Consider the following 21058-nt stretch of genomic DNA (forward strand, 5'->3'; position numbering starts at 1 on the left):
CAACTCGTGTCTCGTGCTTGTCGATCCGCGATCGATCGGTTCACTCGATTTCGAAAACACCTCGTCGCCTGCGGTTTATCCATTTTCGCTCGAGAATTCTAACTTGGAACGTTTGAATATTCAGGTGATTGGGAAACGAGGTTAAAAATCCAAACTGTACGAGTCGGATATTCGGATGACGTCATAATTCAGCTGGATTCGAGGTTACGAGCCGATAAGTGCAAAGAGAATGTGCTATAAGCAATGTAAAACGGCTGAGAGCCAAGATAAGTCCTGGTGCTGCTGCTCCCTTGGATTTTTATGAGAGCTTTCCGCGCTGACTTTCCCACTTCCTTTAGGATCCATTCGTGGGCCAAGTACACGGCGTTACGTCAGCAGTCCTCGGACAGTTTTAATGGCGGGTCATTTGGTAACCGCGAGGAAGAGTCACCCTGGGCTAAAGTGCCATTCTCACGTTTCGTTAACCGAAGCTCAATCCGAGGTTAAAGTTCCTCGGAAATCCATTTGTCGATCTTTCGAAGTAAAATTTCTTCACTCAACTTGATCACGAGTTCTTCGCGTTAAACTTTTCGGCCCTCTTCGTCCCCTCTGTTTTCCCTCTGGACAATCTTCGATTTTATCGTGAAGCTTCGTCCGCCGCCCACGCGGTCCTCACGCGAGTACATCGACACGTAGGAGAATCCAGCACGAGCGTCGATGGCCGATTACGAGTTATCCTCGATCGACAGACACGAGGAAAGCAGGGATAATAGTAAATAAAAAAAAAGGTGTGTGGATCAGGGAAAAGTGAAATGCCGTGGCGCTGAGTGAGTCGTCGAAGATTTCAAAGTATTCGACCGAGTAAAAGCGTGACAGAGAAGCGCTTACAGGGGACTGGAATGCATTCGAGAGGGACGGAGCGAGCAGCGCGAGGGAGACGAGAGCATGCCACGGAAGAGTGCTACCAAAAACTTTAAATCTCATATCTCCCGCCCCTTAATGTTCGCAAAGTACAGTCGTGAGCCGTAAGTTATCTCACTTTGAATTCATAAACGGCCCCGGACCAAATTCTCCGACGCGCAAGTTCTTCGCGTTGCGGGAAAGACGGGGGAATTAATCGGCAGCGGAGTCGGGATAGGAAGGAAGTAAAGTTGCCACGGAGTTCACGAAGGACACGGTAAGGACGTCCCACCGACGTCCTGGAACTGCCATTTGTAAAGGAGCGAGGCTGCTCTTACCTTAAGTAGACACTTTACATCCGGATGCCTGATTGCGCTTCGAGAAAGAAAGAGTTGCACGGTGCTGCCCTGAGAGAGATAAACTCTCTGTAGTGTTCCTAGGGGAAATAAAGTTACTAAGAATGCGACAGGCGTGCCACCCACCCTGTCCACCCTGTCCACCCTGTCCACCCTGTCCACCTTAAGCATTGCTCTTGCTCGAGCCCCTCTCTGTCTGTTTTTCACTCAGTCGATACGCGCCTACGTATTCACCTCGCACTCTGCTCCCCGCACAGCATCCAGAGTGATCTCAGCCACGAGATTGTCTCCAGCATCCCTTTTCCACTTTCTCTTCATTTTTCTCTCCTTTGACCTCTCGCCTCACGATTCTTTCTCGGGAGCCACGAGTGTCAAACCTAAGAAATACGAGGTCGGATTACGTGAAGCCTCCCGAATAAACCGAAGACTCCGAATTCGATTCTGGTTTTTTTGTGAAAATTCATTTTTTTTTTTTTTTTATATAGCATACGTCCAAAGAGAAAATTACCCGAGGATTTCGAAGTTTCTACGAGGCTAAGGTTTCGCTTTGGAAATGAGTGTTTCGTTCTCGCCTGGGAAAAGAATAAAACGCACACCCTGTACATATAACCCAAGTAAAATAGCTCGAACGAGCTTATCGTTCTATTTGCATAACGAACGAGCTCCTTCCCCTGCGATAGGCAGGACCTTGCCTACCTTGTATTAATTCAAGAGCTATGGATTCCACCCTTGGAAGCATGTTCGCTCTCCTGTGATTTCTACGAATAATTCTTACCTTCTCACGCTCCCCCTTCGGTTTCATCTAGTTTTCTCACCACCCTTCAGCCCCGTTCCTCTCTGCCCCTTTTTTCCATACCGGAGCTTTATTTAATTAGTCTAAACTACCCCGGCATTGTTATCCTTAATGCTTTCAAGATTAATTTGATAGTTGCTTTATAAAATATCCTTGCCCGCGTTAACCTGTTTCCCTGCCGCCTCAAGAATCGATTGGATATTGAACTTTTATTGGAAACTGACTTTCATCGTATCAATTACCGGCTCGCGGGTTATCGTCCGAGTTCCTACTTCTCTCCGTCGCCTTATCTCGTTTACAAGTTTCCTGTTGCCAAATATTATTAAGATATTATCTTCAAGGAGAAAATGGCCGGCACTTCAGCACACGTAGCAACGAATCGTGCGATCTGCCTGTCATTTATAAAATTACAATCTGCGTACATTAGTCCCCTTAGGCTTATATTTGATAATCTGCAAGTAACGTAAATCGCCTGTAGAGTCTATCCTGTCGTATTTCCTATCGCGACTGTACCTAGATGCGTTAACGATTTCTAGCCTGTGACGATCAAACACTTTTGCGCACATAAAATTATGTATAATCGGATGAAAAAAAAATGAATAATGAAATTGTAAATTTTATAAACCCGATATTATCCCAAATATTCGTTTGGAACCCATTTTTATGAATAAAACTACTGTTTGAGAATATGACTCATATTGTGTTTACATTCGATCGAAGACAAATTTTAGATAGGATTATATACAATTTTGTATGATCATAAAGAATCAAATGAAATTGTGTGTAATCAGTCTTTTCTCCCGGGAAATAAAGACCCATTGATCGCAGTGTTCTCTGTATACATTGTGAATATAAAAAGTTGAGGAATCGATAACATTTCAAACGCACGTCGACCTGATCGTTTCGTATTATCGCATCGTCGATGGCTCCAGACGTGTTCGATGCGATGGAAAATAAAGGAAAAACATAGAAGCTTGCGCGAACGAGAGTCAGAAAAAAGCATTGTTAGAATAAACAAAAAGCAAAGGCTTTAATCCAGTCCATACTCGTTCGTCACTCTCGTGGGTTTTAATTCCGCGAAGACACGTCAGGCACCGGCGAGAGCGAGAAGCCAGTTGCTCGAAATTTCTCATTTCTCGGCAAAGAATAACAAAGCCAGCAGTTTGAAATGCAAACGGCGGCAGAATTCATCGACTAAGCTGAAACGAGACACCAAGAGATACAAGAGCAACGCGAACGACTGATCCTGCCTTAAAACTTCTATCCTTCGTAGAGTATCAAGACGTCGCAGCCGTAACGTTAATTCCGCGCGTAGTTCTCTGTACAATTTACACAGAAGGCTTTCCTTTAATCCAGTGTTTTACCGACACTTGGCACTTTTGGCAATAGTAATTCCAGTACAATTAGACACTCGAGAAGAGATCCAACGTCTTGAGTACCGAAGCGAGACAAAAAAAGAGAAATAAGTACTGAGCGATAGGAACAAGCTGAGTTAGTTAATGACACCGAGAAGACCGAGTAGAAACGGTAGCCGATAGAAAATAAAGGTAGTTTTAAATGAAATAAGTTAAAAGGAAATACAAACCGCAAGGTACGATCGAAGCCTGTTATCTCAGTGACAGTTGAGCATCTCATTCGCACTCTCAACCAATAGGTTGCTGTTCCCTCTTTGCGGTCGAATGATGCGTATCTCTATTGGTCCTCGTTTGGAAGGCACCCGGTGCAAAGGAGATCGTTCCTGGACCACAAGTGTCTTTCCCGAAAGGGTTCGTAATTAACACGCGGAAGATGAAGCAGGAACGAAAGAGAAAGGAATCGAGTATGGAGATTGAAAGCGATCGAGAGTGCGAATCTTACGGGGGAATCTGACTGACAAAGGCGTAACGTCCTTCGCTGGAAAGCCAAGTGCCTTGTTTCCTATCCTTCCAGTGGTAGTCACTTTGAACGTACTAGGACCTGCAGTGTTGGCCTTTAGAACCGTAAGTGACTAGGTAGAACGTAGTATCGCGCAAATGCGAATTCTAATATCAGTTGAAGGGATGCTAAATGATCCTGACATTGTGTGTACAGCAGCTACGTAGACCTAAGGCGGCGCCTTCGTAACCGCCGCCTCCGTCATCTCCCATGGAACAAACCGCACAGGCACTTTGTTAATTAGCTGTCGCATTTCCATTGGACGCGTCAATCGACGCCTCGTAAAGTTACAGCGACGCCACGTTACAAAAAGGTAAATTCCTGAAATTAGCTTCCGGAGGTCGACGTGCTGGGAGCCTCTCGATAAATACGGTTTGGAATCGGAGGCGGCAGTCGTGTGGCGACCGGAAAGACCGGAGGGACAATAAAGACTTTATTGACTCACACTTAGCGTCCGTTAGCGATGCTGCCGACGAATCTCGGGTGGTTGCGTTGTGAATTGTTCTAGAGAGGAGGGAGAAAAGGAGGAAGCTGCTACGTCAATCCTCGAGGGAGGGTATCTTCCGGAGAGACATGATCCCCCGAAACCGGCTCTCACCGGTACACCCTTCCCTTGGTAGATCCTATAGATCCTGCGAGGGATCGATAGCTCGAGGAAGGATCCCTTGCCGAGTCACTTCACGGATTCACTTGCTAGTCTCACTTTATTTATTTTTATTTCCTTTGCGTGCAGTCACTTTCCTCTCACTGTCATCACTCGCTGAACCTTATCGGTCGCTCGCACTACGGCTACGTTCCCGGCCGACGTGGCACGTCGACGATTCCGTCACGTAACGAGGAAACACGATTACCGGGCACGGCCCCCTTGGACACGAACGAAACTTGTTCGGAACTGTGTCACGTAAAGCAAAGCAGCGCGGAGTAGAGTCTGGAGTACAGAGGCTAGGCCAGTTCTCTGGTGGACCCACTGAGGTTGCTTGCAGCTGGAGGTTAGCGTCGAGTCGAGACGACGGAGCCTTCCGTTCGTCCAGCCTGCGTAGGGTAGACGCAGCCCTAGGAACCCTTGGCCAGATCACGGAGTTTCCTTCGGCAGCGCTCCTGGCCTCCTCTCTCTCTCTCTCTCGGTCGCACAGGCGCGGACGTTCGGAATTCGAGAGCAGCGCGTACGGTGGGAGGACCTCGAGGACCGTACACAAGGCGCCTAGTGGGGGTTCAGGGCGGCGCAGGCGTTTTCGCGCACCGACGCATTGATCCCTGGAAAATCGTGCGGACGACGCTGCTGTCCACCACCCGGTTCGGAACTCCTTGGCGAACCTAAGACCACGGGCACCTCCGCAGGACTTTCCACCAGTCAGACACCTGGTGAACGTCAGCGGCTGGTCCTGGGTTTGGACTCTCGCGCGTTACCAGCATTGACTTCAGGTCGTATCTGACTCCGTCCCTGTAAAGGAATGAGCTTGTTAGCATTCTGTCCTTGAGGATTTTTTGTATTTAGTCGAGAAAAAAGTACACCTACCCGGCAATGCCCTCCTTTCTACAGGATGACGCATCACCTCGGCTCCCCACTTCAGTATAAATCTTACAGTGAATCGAGAAAGTTATGCAGTAACCGCCTAATGCACTACGGGGTAGCTGGAGCAGCTGACTTGGCAGGACCACCCTCGGCTACCTTGAATATTTTCTTTTGACTGCTTCGACGTCTCCCTTCCTCAGCAATCTCGGCCAATTTCCCGAGTGACTCTTACGAATTTTACACGATTCGACCCCCCGGACATTAGGTGCACGTGGCAACACCCCCTGCTCCGCTGGGACGAGACAATCAGTGAGCCGAGTCCAAATATCGACGGCAGTTATGACGAATTCATCATTGGATAAATCTCCTATTAGTTAATGGATCGTCGTTCTTTTATTTTCCTGCCAATTTTATTTTCACATATTTTCTACAATAATATCTGCACCTGTGCCTAATGATAGGGAAAAGAGCAAACGTCAACGGAACTGCCCTACGGTGCCGTTTTAACGGCTGGCTCGGGGGGCTGGTAGGGAAATATTTCAGGCGAGGCGAATGAATAAGAAAGACCAGCATCCCCGGACTTTCTTCGGATGAATAATTAAAATTCATCAAACCCGAAATGAACTCTTGCGCTCGTCTTTAGAAGTTTCACAGTCCAGCTGCCAGTAATATCATCACGCCCCTGTATAGATAGTTTCATTGGACCTCGTACCAGGATTCACCTAGGGTGGTCAGTATCGGACTACTTGTTCATAGACAGTAGCTGTTAGACCGAAGTTACACCACCCAACTATCGTACACCTACACGTGCATCGAGAAGTCCTTCCCTTCCTGCTGAAATCGATATTAGAATCTACATCTCGCCATTTCGTGATACGGATAACAATTTCTCCTTTTACTGGACACGCACAATTTTGATAAAGTTACGTCGCCCATTGTGATCACAAAATAATGGTAAATTAGTCAGATTTAACCAGGAGAGAAATGGGCTTGGTCGGGTAGGTCGATTCTCGTTATTCTATAATTTCATTGGAATCCTTAACGAGCCCCAAGAAAAGGGATCCTCGATAACGAGGATCTCGTGGGCACAGGCGGAAGGAATGGAAAGGAGACGATGGAAAAAAATGGAGAACCAAGTAACAGTAGGATAAAAGGTAGTAAAAATGTCACAAAGGTGCTAAAGACATTACCATCTACATCATCGGAAGACGTGAATGAAATGCTAAAATTGCTAATGTCTTTGAAGGAGGAAGAAGGAAGAAGAGGAAAAGGAAGAAAAGAGAGAAGGAGGGAGCCATCGCACGTATAAAAGTGTCGCAAACGTAAAGGTTTAAGGGATCCCGTTCGACCGGTAGAACATGGCGCAAATGTGACTCCACGCACGTACTTCCGTTAGCTTAGAAATGACATTTAGATGAGCTGCACGCGAAGAGGCCACTTTCCTTCGCACACTTTCACTGTTATTTCCTAAAACAGGTAAAACTCTGTTACTCGAGACAACGGTGCTCTGTCATTTTTTTATAGCTGGATGCGAGCGGCCATTTTGTTATAATTCAATAATACCAACCTTACCTTGAGAATTCTCGACAAGCTCGGAATTACTGGAAGGGCCATCCGTTCTGCACTTTGACTTTGGATCTGCTAATTTCCGGTTTACGTGCTGTCCAATTAGGAGTCATCGTTAACAGAAACACATTCTTATACGTATCCGCCTACCAACTGCACTGCAAGTATACGTAGATGTGACGTAATCATTTTGGCAGGCTTCTGCTATTGACGAACAGAGAAAGTTCAGAAAGTTGCTGCGAAGAAGAAAAGAAGACAAAGCAGCATTGTACTCGGACAGGACGATGGAATCGTAAATTATAGACGATTCCTGCTGTTTTTCTTGGTTAATGTTCGCGAAAGAGGCGCGCTTGGGTCCTTCGCACGAAACACGGTCGATATGTTTACACGACTCAGAGGTCAAGGTGGTTGGCTTTAAACGTCGAGACGCTTCTGAATCGTTGCTTTTTTATTTTCCGTGTTAGCAATGTCCAATGAAGTGAGAGAGAGAGAGAGAGAGAGAGAGAGAGAGAGAGAGAGAGAATTCAATTTATTTGATCAGGGCTTAAATCCCGTAGACCATAACATCATACAGTAACATTAGAGAGAAGTAATAGGTATAATATGAGTCAAACTCGAGAGAGAGAGAGAGAGAGAGAGAGAGAGAGAGAGAGAGAGAGAGAGACGCCAGCGGCACGAGAGACGTCGAGTGTCGAACGGCGTCGTGATGAAAGATGACTATCGAAAGACGCTTCTTGACAGACAAAAAAGGGCCATCGCGTCAAACTTTCTCCTTGCTGCGAACTAGCAAAAAAGAGACGCCATCTTGTATTAAAAAATTCATGTCGAGTCCAAGAAGCGCGAGTACAACCTTGATTTTCGATGCTTCGAGAGTAAAAGTTCCGGACTGTTAATATGCGTGAACGACAATGGATAACCGAATGGAAATTTACGCAGATATCGGACGCGGAATCGAGTGTAGTGGAAAAGCGAGAAGAAAAAAGTTTTCGAAGCCCAAAAGAAGCGAGGCAGTAAGTAGAAAAAGAGAAAAACCAGCAGTGCGACGAAAGTAAAAGAAATCTGATACACGAAGGATCGTGAAACGGTTCACGATAAACTTATAGTTCGAATTTATAGGCGCGGAGTAACGAGTAACGGAGCAACGTTTAGACTTGCTGCTTTCATGATGAAGGAAACGCTCATATAAGAAGACGTAAAAGTTTTCCGAGCTTTAAAACGATACTTTTCATAAGTTCAACTTTCCAGGTACTCCGTGATTATAGCATAGGATATAATCGTGTAGCTCACGTTACCAAGATACCGCACCATGTTCCCGTCTCATTTTAGCCAGCAATAACTCTTACACTCTGTATACACTTCGTTTCAATGTATACTTTCGTGATCAACCATGATCTCGAGTGGCCAACGGCCATAGACGCCATCTTGCTTCGTTCGACCGTTACTACTTTGTTGTCCATTGAAAGAAATTATTTCGCTAAAGCATCAACTTGCTGAAGAAAATATATCTCTATAAAAGGGAGAGTATTCTCGCGTGAAAAATATTTCATGTGTATAAAATGGAAAACAGGTTATATGAATTTCTGAGACAGGCAAAAGCATTTTGCCCTCGGCGAAAGCGATGTGTCATGTGACACCTTATTGGTGTCACCCTCATAAGACACCCTCTTTAGAGTGACGTACCTTTAATACGCTCGCGATGTTATATTAAAGCATCTTACACGAATAACGTATGGCGATGAATCTCTATTTGAAATTCACTGGGTATCATCCTTGGGTTATTTTTTTTTACGTGGGACGATACGTCACGATTGTCAACGAGGTATCAATGAGACTTGAATAGCTTCGCTTCCTTTTGGGTTAATGTTTTACATTGGGCAAATCCAACGAGTCAACGAGTATCGTATTTGCTTGTATTAATCGCTGTTACGTCACTAGGTAAGTACAGACAGAACAAACGAATTATTTTAGGAATTGAAAGATAGTCCCGCGACGCGTTAGAAAATAGCATGTTAAAACAGTTTCTAAATACCTTGAAATAGCTATACGTGTTGTTCCAATTTGTTATAATTGTTGGAACAACATTTTGTTATTAGAGTAATAGAGTAAAAACGCCTGCCGACTGGCAACCTTACATACATACTGTCTAGCTAGAACTCGAAAACTAGTTTTCTAACAAAAGCAATATACATATTACAAAAGGTATGTTTTGCAGTTTAGAATAGGACGGATCAATAGTTCGTATAGGAAATACGTGTATCGATGACACACAACGATTGTAATTTCATAATGGTACGAAGGAACATAAACAATTAACATTTTCAACGATGAATTACATGGAGAACATTGCCAAAAAATTTCAACTACTGGCGCACAGATGGCACTGCTGCTTGCAGCACTGCCTCAAACGGAAACTCTATTAATTACACCTTCAGCTGTTTTATAATAGATGACGTCTTCATACAAGAGAGCATTAAGTTTTCTGTCTTCATTTTTGTCCATCCCCTGATATTCTACGATCATAGATGTCAGGTGAGTCAATCTGTGTTGCAACAATATTTTTTACAGTACAGTAAATAGTCGGCTGAATTATTACAGAAGCACTATGATTGAATCCTGTACGAAAAAGCGAATGTTGTTAGGTATCTCTTTATTAGGCGGGTTAGTTACGTTTTCTATTTTTAATGAATACATATGATATACTTACTGTCACGTTGAATCTACTTATTCCATATTTCTGATTACATAGAATGTAAGAATTTCACCTTGTCAGGTATAAATAATGATAAATAAAGCAGGACAATTTTATCTTTTATACAGGTTGACAATTCTAGTTTTGATCGTGGAGAGCAATTGGACAGAGTCTTCAAGCGATAATCCATTTTCAGAAAACATAGAAGTCAATTCTACTGTAATCCCAAATGGCGAGTACGAAGTGATTAGCGAGTGCCATCCATGCACTGCTTTTGAAATAGCTAGTAAAAGTATTGGAGTATGCGGCCATGCTAGATACAAAGAAGTTATAAAATACAAAAAAGGTGAAACAGTAACCAGAAGGTGCGTTACTTTTATATTTCTACACCATTAACCACTGGGTCATTTCTTTTTAGTAATATAAAGGTGCTCCATTTTCAATGAGATAATTAAAAGACATCATTCTATCTTTGTTTTAGCTGTGATAGAGTTGCCTGGCTGGAGGAAAGAAAATTTTGGAAATTTCAAGCTTTGTCCTTTGCATGTGCAGTATTGTTTTGTATCTCTGTATTTTGGCGAGAAAATATTTTGAGACAGAGAGTCATACGAAAAGTAGCAAGACAACTCAGGGCTAGTGCATAACTTATAAATAAGCTATCAACATTAAAAACGTATGACAAAAGTCGTTCCATTATTTTATCAAAGGTAACCAGCTGCATTGTTTAAGATACTGAAGAGATTTTTCGTCCCCTAAAAAAATGGATGAAGCCTATCTCGAAGTAAATTGCTTAGAGGACGTGTGCCATGCACCGATTGAAACAATAATTACTCTATTTATCATCAAGTATTGTGCATCTAAAGTACGTATTAGGTTTATACGTTGTGGTAAAAAAGCAGACGAACGCTCATACACTATTGACGTTTCCAGTTTCTCGTATACTCTATCAGAAATGAGCGATGTGCCTTCTTACGCTCGTTTTTGTTACTTGCCCAACATTATTGTAAATAAGACAAGTTGCGTAGCTGGACTCTGCGCAATTTTGCGACAAATAATCAAAAGTTCAATAGCAGAACAGCCCGCGCATTATTGCCATACTTTATTGGGCTTCAAATATTCAAGTCTGTTGGCATGTTCGGAGTCAAGTGTCTGGACGAAATTTTGTGAAGTGGACATGATATCGACTATGAAAACATTAAACCAGGAGGAGACGGATAAATCCGAATTACCAGTAAACCTAGCAAGGTTCGAGTGTCACATGTCGCATCAACCGCGCATGCATAACTTCTATAAATACACAATGTCCAAAAAATTCGCTCCCGGCGGGATCACCACCCAGGACAGAAGCATAATACCTCAATACGACTACGCGAATGGAAACTCTGTTACACTTGCGGACATGATCATATTAGTCTGCGTGCACATAATATTCAATTTAATAAAGGACAAGAAGGTGCTCAAAATATTACCGCTTACGGTCAAGTGGTACGAGAAAGTGATTCAAGACAACGTTATCTTAAAATGTTTAATTTGTCTTCCAGAACAAGGAGGAAGCAAATTTATTGGAACGAATTACTCTCTCCCCGTTGTGGATAATCAGAGTCTCGTTAGAAGGAGATACAAGTCACGAAATCGCATATTCACGAAACAAGAAGTTGTGGATAGTACGTTGGAGCATATAAAAAAATTCAGAGTAAATACAAAACTAAATGAAGAACCGTTCGGAGCTGACGTCACAATCGATTGGAATAAAATTCCACAAGAAGCGACACCCGTAGGCGGTGGTCTGCCAATCGCGCGATTGAAACGTAAATTCGAACAGCTGGAGAATCTTTGTCAGCCTGTGATAAAGTTGGCCGTCTCCGGGAACGTCATAGTCGACTTCTGTTCCGGTAGCGGACATCTGGGTATCTTGGTAGCATATATGCTACCAGAGTGTACCGTGATACTCCTAGAGAATAAAGAAGAGTCTCTGAATAGAGCTAAAGAAAGAGTGGCTAAGCTCCAATTGAAGAACGTTTACTTTTATCAGTGCAATTTGGATTATTTTAAGGGACAATTTGATATAGGGATGTCGCTGCACGCATGCGGTGTAGCTACTGATCTCGTAATTCAGCACTGCATGCGTATAAATGCTGTCTTTGTCAGCTGTCCTTGTTGCTACGGAGCCATCCAAATATGCCATCACATCACTTATCCACGCAGTGATCTTTTCAAGAAACTCATCAATACCACAGATTATCTAGCGATTAGTCATGCGGCGGATCAGACGCACGAGGCCAGCAATGCTAAAACTAAGCAGGGTTACGCCTGTATGGCCGTCATTGACGCTGACAGAAGATTGCTAGCTGAAGAATTTGGTTACACGGTACACGTGTCTAAATTAATACCGGAGTCATGCACGCCAAAGAATCATTTGCTTGTTGGCATTCCTGGAAATAGAGTAATGACGGGTAGTTAACGACAGTCTTTTTTCTTCATATTTAAAGCTACCTGCTATTCTGCCTGATGTATACTTACGCTGCAGAGTGTTTAAGATAAATAGGTGGATAACTTCTGTATTAGAAATTCGTGAAATATAATTGATTTTCAAAATATGTTGGAGAGCTTGCTTTTTACCCTAGTAATTCTTTCACGTAATATCAGGTGATAGAATGCTATCGTTAAACTTTTACTTTTAATGTAAAACCGAAAAGAGAATGTAAGTTCACGTAAAACAATTCGTGGAAGGACCTGTGTGGTGAACATAGATAAAAATGTACATATACTCTTTGTGTATATATGTACATATCTATACATTTATTCAAACCGAATTTCTCAATATTAAACATCACAAATACACGAATATAGGCAAATTACACGACTAATTATATTTCATAGCCTTTAAAGTTATTTAGTTTGTAAATAATTAGACACTATCTTAGGGTTACAATCGTTATTAACTAATCTGCGATCGTTATACTTGCAATTATAATAATAATAATATAGTAGCAGTAATAGTATTCGAGTTTGTAAATTACACTGTTCAAATCATTTTCATAAATTGGTGTGATCTCTCTTTTTCTCTGTTGCAATGTAAATAAAAAACTTTATATCTTCATAATTTTATTTTATTTTTTTTCCATCCTTTATCCTGCTGTAGACGCTCTCCGCATATTGAATAAGTGTCTTTTTTGTCGTACAATGTAATCCCTTTTATAAAAGTGCATCCGAACAGGAATAAATTATCGCTTCGGTTAGCTGAAATTCGGCATCTCCGTTCTTATCAGAAAAATAATCAAATAATTTCTCTCGTTACACCGTATCAAACTTAACGTGACTGTAGAAGCAATCAATGTGCCTTAGAAAAGACAAAGTATAAAACGTCTTGTAGACGATAAAGAAACAAAGTATATCTAATCGTACGTGAGAATATCCTAAATGAACAAAGGAATCTTCTTAATAGCACGAACGATATTAATTCATGATTATTTCGATAATCTTATAATTATGAAATATAAAGATAAATCCCTCCGCTTAGCCTTTACGGCTATCTCGAAGCTTTATCGGGGTTTCGAAATTTCTTGAAATCCACGAATTTACTTCTATGTATATTGTATATAACTAATGCATGTACGACGATGTATTGACAGTGGTCGGTGTATTAGTTGTACGCCCGGTATATATATACACATATATACTCAATTAACTCATATTCATATAAAACGCGAATTGTCCTATCTATTAAATTAATTAATTGATTAATTAATTAATCAATTCCTACGTAATCCCTAATTCCGTGTGATCGCTATTCGAGGGTACATACGTGTACTTTGGATTTGAGAAAGATACGAATTAACGAGTATTTTACTCGGTTTCATACGACTCTAATTATATTACAATGACTAAAATCGATCATTGCCATTTTGTCCATTGCGAGACTTCCTGAAGCCCTTTTAATGCGACTTTCTCATTACTTTACTTCTATGTGCATAATTTTGCTTTACTTCTTGGATGGGCTACGTGGAGCGTCTCCACGCTCATGTACTAATACGTATTACGTATTGAAATATATATATATATATATATATATATATATGTTATTGTTCTACGTGCTGCTGAACAAGTCACGTGTGAAAGAACTAATGGACAAACGTTGAAGGAAAGAAGAGGATGGGACAAAATAAATTGCGTGAATACTGCTCGTCGCGTCAGGAATTATTACGTGACTGTTGTATCGTGAATTTGGCATGAGTTGATATCGTGGGGTAGAAATAAATATATTTAAAAATTGTTCATCTTTTCGCGAATCTAGGGAAATTCGTCCAATCGCGTGGTACCGTTAACAATTATTCATGATGCGCGCGCATTCGTTCTTGTCGAGTTGTCACGCACTATTCGATGTCCATCCAAATTCATTGTTAACCTTATTCAATGACTGCAAAATGCACGGAAACAAAAACAATGGACAAAAATACGTTAGCTCGCAGAAAATGTAGAAACTACGAAGATCCTGCTGTAGCAAATAAACTATGCAGCCTCGATAATTGTGCTCGAGTTTATTGTCACCTGGTTCGAGCAGCTTCCACGGGAATCGAAAGGACCCTGGTGATGAATCTCCAGGAAGAAGCAAACAATTGTATTAACGGTGGAGGCAAATCGCGGTCGAAAGACGTTGTTATGAGCAGCAGATACTGAGAGAACTTGAGGCGCTTTCTGTCTTCAATATCAAAAATATCAAGTATGCGATAGTGTATTTTTTCTAATTTAAGTCCTTAAAAAATGCATGCTGGCATTCGTGCCGTTAGCTTATAGGTTATGTTAAGACGATCTTTATTGGTATTTACAAAACAAAAAATAGAGGACAGCCATGAAAATTTTATCTCCGGATCTCCAACAGACACAAATCAATTGGTTAATTGTACGAGGTTATTCGGGACCGTTGAACCGCCTGAAGCTAGTTCTGTGATAGAAATTGAAAATAATCAAATAGACCCACTAACTTCAGGCAGTTCAACAGTGACGACTAACCATGTATAACGCATGCACGAATGGGTCTCTCTTATCATTCGATCGTTCAAAGGTGACCGGTCTACGAGACCTTTATGGTCTATTAAAGATGGCCAAGATCGTTAAACGAGAGTTGACACGAGAACACGAGGGGCAATTTGAACTCTGGCCATACGACGTTAAGCACAGAGTCGAGGTTGAGACGATATTGTTTTTTAATTTAAATAATCTCATTTTTGCCTTTATTCGTTTTCGCACGTTAAACATCGTAACACTTCAATTTCCTCTTTTTCTTTTCTTTTTGTATCTTCTCACGGTTCCTTAACAAAATCGCCAATCAAAAACGCAGTGGTAGTAATAGTAGTAGTATCGCTTACATACTTAACGTTATTTTGTTCTTCTTCGTCATCTTCTTCTACGAATGTGTTTTATGGTCTATTTACAATTTTAAGTTATACGAACCGATACGTACAACTACCGCAGTGAATTTTAGCTGTACCTGGTATTCCCTTCGTTTAAGTAGTATAAGCCACTAACCATTGAAATTTCAAATTCATATGGGAAATTAAATGTTTTCTATTTATTCCTTCTTTTTTTAAAGATAAATACTCAAGATAGGATTGAAATGGGAGAAACATTAGACCAAGATATTCAATTGAAACTCTATGATTAGGCGCAAAAAAATATTATTTTTTACAATATCGACACTTCTACTAAATTGTACCTCCTTTCAACACGTTCGCTGTACAGCAAAGTAGCTGACTTTTCGAACAGCAAAGACGCATGGCCGTCGCTCGGCCATGTCGCATAAAACGCGTTAAGCTTCGAATTTATAATTCCACGCGACGTTAATTTTACCTTTGAAAAATCCTTTTTTTGTCATAGACGACCTGCCGAACAGTATTTATTACACGTTATCAATTAAATATAAAAAGAAATGATATTCTAAGTATTGGCTAAGCATTGTGGCCGGGTCACTATGAATTTCGAAAAGATTCTCATTAACTCGTTTCGAGTAAGATGGGTTTTGCATCCACAATGAACTTCCGGCAGGATGAACGAACCTTCGTAAAATCAGTATATTTACCTTACTTAATAAAATCTTCGAAATCGTACTCTCCAGCAGGTCCTCCCTTGACTCACATCAATTTAATCATTAATTTTTGTATTTATTGATTCGCCATGCGAGCTTTCGGTCTCGCGACACAAACAACCACACGAAACGAAATAATTTTACATAAGTAGAGAACTCTAACGTTAGATTTAGCCTCACTATTCAAAAGATCGACGTGCCAGCCACAACACAACAAGCACAGTGCTTCTATCAAAGTATCTATACTCATACCATAATGTCGCTTAAGTTAAGGAGCTTCCAAACTGAATATCCTCATATCCCAGCAAATGTTCCCATGAAAGTTTAATGAAAAAAAAAAAAAAAAGAAATATTCTCACGACACGACAATAGAAAAATTTTAAACAAAGACATGGTCCTTCTTTTTTCTCAATCGACAAGCGCATTTAATTTAATCGCGCCTTTAAAAAGTTTAGTGCGAAATCACATGTCCAAGACGCCGTCGCACAAATCCGCGTGGCCAAACGGCCAAAGTGCCGTTCGATATCATATAGGAGCATCCGGTTCGGAAGCCCATTAATTTATTAACCTATACAGAAGTGAATAGTAGCGTTTCATTTGTAATTTAGGAGATGGATCACGACTCCCCGTTGCCACTGTCGTCGCCATCCTCGTAATCACTGGCGCTCAATTGATCATCCTCGTCGTCATCCAGCTCGTACTCGTCGTCGTAGAAATCAGTCATGTCTAATTGCTGCTCGGCCGGTCGCGCCCGTGTCTTTATGCAGTAATCCTCCAGAGTCAGAGGGACGACGATGCCTTCCTTCTCGGCCTCCATCTTGGCAGCTTGAGCTTGCTTCCTGTAGGACAAGCATCAATGGTGTCTCAGAGCCGTGATAACGCAACCCGACCAATTGTCTAAGCTACCCGACGAGATTGCGATAACGGATATACGCTTTTTTTTTTCTCAACGAACACAACCACGTATATCCCACGTGCACACATTACATAGCTACGTACGCAACCGTCATATTGCCAATCGCAGGCTTGCATCTGACCCGAATAAATCAGCGTCAAAAATGGCCTTCGCTCTTTCAATCCAATTCGCTAATTTACTTCCGACTCGATTAATGCGTATTCCTACGCTTAAGATCTCACCTGATGATATTTTCATACTCTTTGTCTCTTCCCTTGGAGTCGCGCCAGCGTCTGTACATGACCGAGGCGTCCACGTTGGCAGGACTGTATGTGTTGGGCTCGTTCAACAGCGAGATTACCGACAGCAGGATTGTCCTAGACAATGCATTGAATTATCAGATTATCGTCAGGGGAAACAAAATGAAGAAAAAAAAAAGTTTCTAGGACACGTGCGCCAGGTGCGTTACGCACTGGGATCTAGATTGTTGTCTGGGGTGTCCAGGCACATTCGGTTGGTGGGGATAGACCAAAAGAAAAAAAAAGTGAAAAAAAAAAAGAACTCCCTGGGAAATATACCTCCAGCCACCCATGGATGATGGATCTCTCTAATGTTATAAGGAGCGATGAAAGTGCCAAAAACCAACCTGACGTTCTGCGTTGGATTCCACCTCTCGCACGGCAACTCTCCGCTCTGTGGATCGTCTACTGGCGGATGCAAAATCGATATGCACAGGTCGCCGTTCTGCAAAAGAAAAAAAAAAAATGAACAAAGGGTTTGGACACGTGTCCGGGCACCGACGGGGGACAATATCCGAAGATGCGACGCCTCCATCGATCCTAATACGAAATCGATCTCTTGGCTTCGTTAGCCGTTCTATTGGCGATGGTCATTCGCCTTGGATGATCTTGTCATTTTTTTTTGTCTACGTTCCAAACTAGTTTCGTACCGGTGATTATCGAGGTCCTAATACTGCTCGCCCGAGTATCGACGAGATAGCGAATTTTGGCATTATCGATACCGATGCTCGTTCACGAATTTCCCAAGGCAGAGGTAGTTCCGGAATGAAGGAGCAAGTACCCGGAGTCACCTTCGGACTGAACTTTTATGTATCTTTAGCGCCTCTGGACTGGATGCCATGTTAAGTGCCGGAAGTCAGAGCCGAAAGGGCGTCCGGCGATATGCAGGTTCACAAGTAAGGACAGCGCGACTCGAACGAAGTAGGACAAGGCGAGCGGAGGTTCCTGGCTCGATTGAAAATCCTCATAACGAACAGGGGCCCGAAGGTAAGATCCTCAAGTAAATGTCAGGGCTTGACACGGCCACTCGAGTTCCCTCCTACGACGCCCTGGTACTTCCAAGTGTCTCGACCTCACTCGAGGCGCAGGAACCTCGTACGTATCAGGGCCTTGCCGGATAACGTAGAGAGCCCTTTAAGTATCGCGAAAACGTCCGTAGGATTAAACGTTTAATTACGCTACTTGCTCCAGCCTGGAATTGTTTCAGCCTAACGAATAACCCGTTTACGCAAGCGGGACAGGTCTGGACGTTTAATTAGGCAAGTTCGTCGGGGAAGGTCAAAGGGGAGCCTGGGACGAATGGTGGCGTCCGACAAGGATCCATATGGGATCATCCGAAATTCCCTGCTAGACAATTTACGTCTCGAATACCGAAAGTTCCCGAAGACATATACTCGCATAGGGATACCGGCTATGCTCCATTCAGCGTAAAGCCAGGATTCACCGCAGTGTACAGTCGTCGCATCGTGGCCGAGTGCCAAATTCGATTCTTCTCCTTGGACCCAGCGTGATTTCGTAAAATCCATATGCAGCCCCGCGGGAATTCACGACGGAGGAAGAAGAAAAATAAAGGAACCAAAATAGCAAGGAGTATCTGACCCGTGCACGTGCACATGGAGTAGCGGCTAGTAAGATGGTCCAGAGGAGCCAGAAGGCGCCGTCGCGTGCGGCTGCGAGTCGCGAGCCGGTTACGCGGACGACCGACGCGTCACGTGGTCGCGGCTTGAGGCTATCGGAAAAGCAAGTCGCGTAATTTCGCCGGATGACGTAGGAGCCTCGGAAGAGAATTAGCATCGCGAAGGAAAGTGCCTTTCCCTTCGATTTCGGGCGACTCGTTACGTCATCGCAACGTGCCTATCGATCCACGTCGATGGACTCGACGTAGCGACGAAGACGACTATCGGCCCGAAATGACGGGACACCGCGTATCTTCCGGTGGCGTTAACTGGCATGAGATTCTGAAAATAGTTCAGACAGCCTGTACTCGCAGTCACGCGACTAAGGAATCGCGTGGCGAAAATATCGCGCGTCGTCGAAAAAGATTCGCGAGCGCCTCGTTGCCGAAGTGTCGTCCAAGTAACAAACTAAAATGAAGTTATCGGAAAATTGGTTTAACTTTTCCAAAAAAAAAAAAAAAAAAAAATAAAAGTCCCGAAAAAATTACAATTTTTCTCCGTTGACAATACCCAAAGGCCGCGAGAGGCGCTGTTTGGCGACGTCGTCCCGTGCAAATATTGTCTCATCGAGCCTCCGTCAGGATTCGTCCGCGTCAAAGTCCTCTCACGTAAGTTCAGCGTCCTCTCGGCTCGAAGCTACTGCGCGCGACTTCGCGAGAAAGAGCCGTCTCAGAAACAGTGAATCGAGGAACACGGCAAGTTACAGAAAAAGACCGAATGAGAATACACATAGGTCGCCGGTGATTCGCGTGGCTCCCGACGGGAGCATCGGCGACCGAGGATGTCGACCGTGCGAAGGTCACTCGTGAAAATAGATTGTCCCTGGAATCGGTGCCTCGAGAAAAGCGCCAGAGGAGCGCTTACTCGTCCCCCCGCATAATAAGAGAGAGACGAGACCGACGATCAGCCAGCTCGCAGAGTCAAGAGTCCGACGAGTCGGAAGAGCCGAGCTTCGCTTGAATTTAAAGAGAAAGATATTCAAGAAGGAGAGAGACAGAGACAGGGTGCTACAGAAAATCATATGAGAAGCGCTGCGATACGTTCCACGCAGCGTCGGGGCGACGTGGCTCGGATGCAACCTGGGATATTTTGGGGTCACGAGGTCAGAGTATATGGTCGTACGAGAGAGAAAGAGAGATAAAAGGAAGCTGACACAAGCACGTCTAGCTGGTTCGCAGTGGTAATAAGCATAGAGCGACCCGCCAAGAGAACCGCGTGTTCGCGGTTCGTAGGAGTTAACGCGGAAGAAGAGTCACCTGCCCCCCCTTCGTCGCCTCCTCGTTTCCTCGCTTCGTCGGCGTCTTCCGGGTCGCTCGTCTATCTCGGCGCATCAGAAGCCGAACGATCCCAGACTTCCCCCGAGGAGCCGTAACGGTTCAGCCCGGATGACCGAGAGGCGCCAGCGTCGCCTTTTAATCTCCCTAACGGTTCGCACCGTGGAGGCAGAGGATCGCGTCGAAGTAAAAAGTACGTGGACGCACGTGACACGAGAAGAAGGAAGTGACGGAAGAAGGTTCTGGATCAGGAAGGTCAGAATTGAATGTCGTCCTTGCACGCGTCCGCCACGACAATCGCCGTCTACATTATGGCCGAAGCAAAAGCATTGCCGTTAACCGAGTCGAGGTCAGCGTGACCACCGAGAAAGGCAGCGCGGACCCCAAGACGTCTCGTTGCTGCCTTGGTCGCTCGTCTCTCTGCCGGATCGAAAGAGGTCGCGAGCGCGACCTTAGCTGACAGTTTCCACCTTACGAAGCATAGAAGTACGACGCCGTACCACGACGCTCTCTGCGCGCTCCGACGGCTTCGGAGGCGTCGTCGACCTCCGGGCGAGTACGAGCCGAGCACCGGCGTCGACCGGAGGCACTCTTTCGTCTCGTAATAATAATTCACCCGGTACGTACGGAGCCTCGAAAGAGAGACGTCGCAAGAGGGACTCGACCGGGACTTCAGGGCGACTCGATCGACGTCCTCCTCTTCTCGTAACGAGGAAGCCTCTCGCCAAGAGACTTTTCGTGACTCGTGGACACGAGGCGGCGGCAACGCGCGCTACCATCTGCTGTCCCGGCGATCGCCCCCCTGAACCCGCCCGCAGCAGCAGCAGCTCACAGGAGGAACCACCGACGTCGCCGGCGTCACTTTAGCCATTAACGTGTTTCGTTACGTGCGAACAGCGAAAGGTCGTTACACATGCGAATTCGCACACAGCGAGTCGGGATTTGGCCGTAGTATAAAATTTTCATTTTTTTTTTTTTCATTAATTTTTCAAAATATTCACTCGGATTTCAGCGCAAAAGGGCATAAGTGAGGGTTTATCGATTCGTCTCTCCCCCCAGACCCTTCACACTCGAATCGATAGGGTGGCTAGGAAATAGCGGGACCGTATACTACCCCCCCTC

General features: G+C 43.9%; 4 protein-coding genes across 4 annotated transcripts in view; 2 read left to right on the top strand and 2 right to left on the bottom strand.

The window, feature by feature from the left end:
• The window catches only part of LOC107263267 (hemicentin-1), a 53440-nt gene extending 48392 nt beyond the window's left edge, over positions 1 to 5048 (bottom strand). Inside the window, exon 1 of the mRNA XM_015730277.2 lies at positions 4388 to 5048. The gene's annotated coding sequence lies outside the window, so the exon portion shown is untranslated. The remainder of the gene's footprint in view (positions 1 to 4387) is intronic.
• Positions 5049 to 9525: 4477 nt separating this feature from the next.
• Positions 9526 to 10380, top strand: LOC107263225 (protein JTB). Its single transcript, XM_025080606.1, has 3 exons — positions 9526 to 9679; positions 9839 to 10075; positions 10192 to 10380. Exons 1-3 carry the CDS (start codon positions 9624 to 9626, stop codon positions 10352 to 10354), a joined length of 456 nt encoding a protein of 151 aa, XP_024936374.1. The 5' UTR covers positions 9526 to 9623; the 3' UTR covers positions 10355 to 10380.
• Positions 10371 to 12813, top strand: LOC107263222 (glutathione S-transferase C-terminal domain-containing protein homolog). The gene has a single exon (XM_015730169.1). It carries the CDS (start codon positions 10471 to 10473, stop codon positions 12169 to 12171), a length of 1701 nt encoding a protein of 566 aa, XP_015585655.1. The 5' UTR covers positions 10371 to 10470; the 3' UTR covers positions 12172 to 12813.
• Positions 12814 to 14505: 1692 nt separating this feature from the next.
• Positions 14506 to 21058, bottom strand: part of LOC107263224 (ubiquitin-conjugating enzyme E2 R2) — a 13490-nt gene continuing 6937 nt past the window's right edge. The window contains exons 3-5 of the mRNA XM_015730172.2: positions 17334 to 17431; positions 16930 to 17064; positions 14506 to 16631 (exon numbers count right to left, since the gene is read on the bottom strand). Of these exons, the coding sequence (XP_015585658.1) occupies positions 16409 to 16631; positions 16930 to 17064; positions 17334 to 17431 (456 nt within the window). The 3' untranslated portion in view covers positions 14506 to 16408. The remainder of the gene's footprint in view (positions 16632 to 16929; positions 17065 to 17333; positions 17432 to 21058) is intronic.

The sequence above is a fragment of the Cephus cinctus genome, unplaced genomic scaffold (assembly GCF_000341935.2).
Source record: "Cephus cinctus unplaced genomic scaffold, Ccin1 Ccin1_scaffold0143, whole genome shotgun sequence".
Lineage (NCBI taxonomy): Eukaryota > Metazoa > Arthropoda > Insecta > Hymenoptera > Cephidae > Cephus > Cephus cinctus.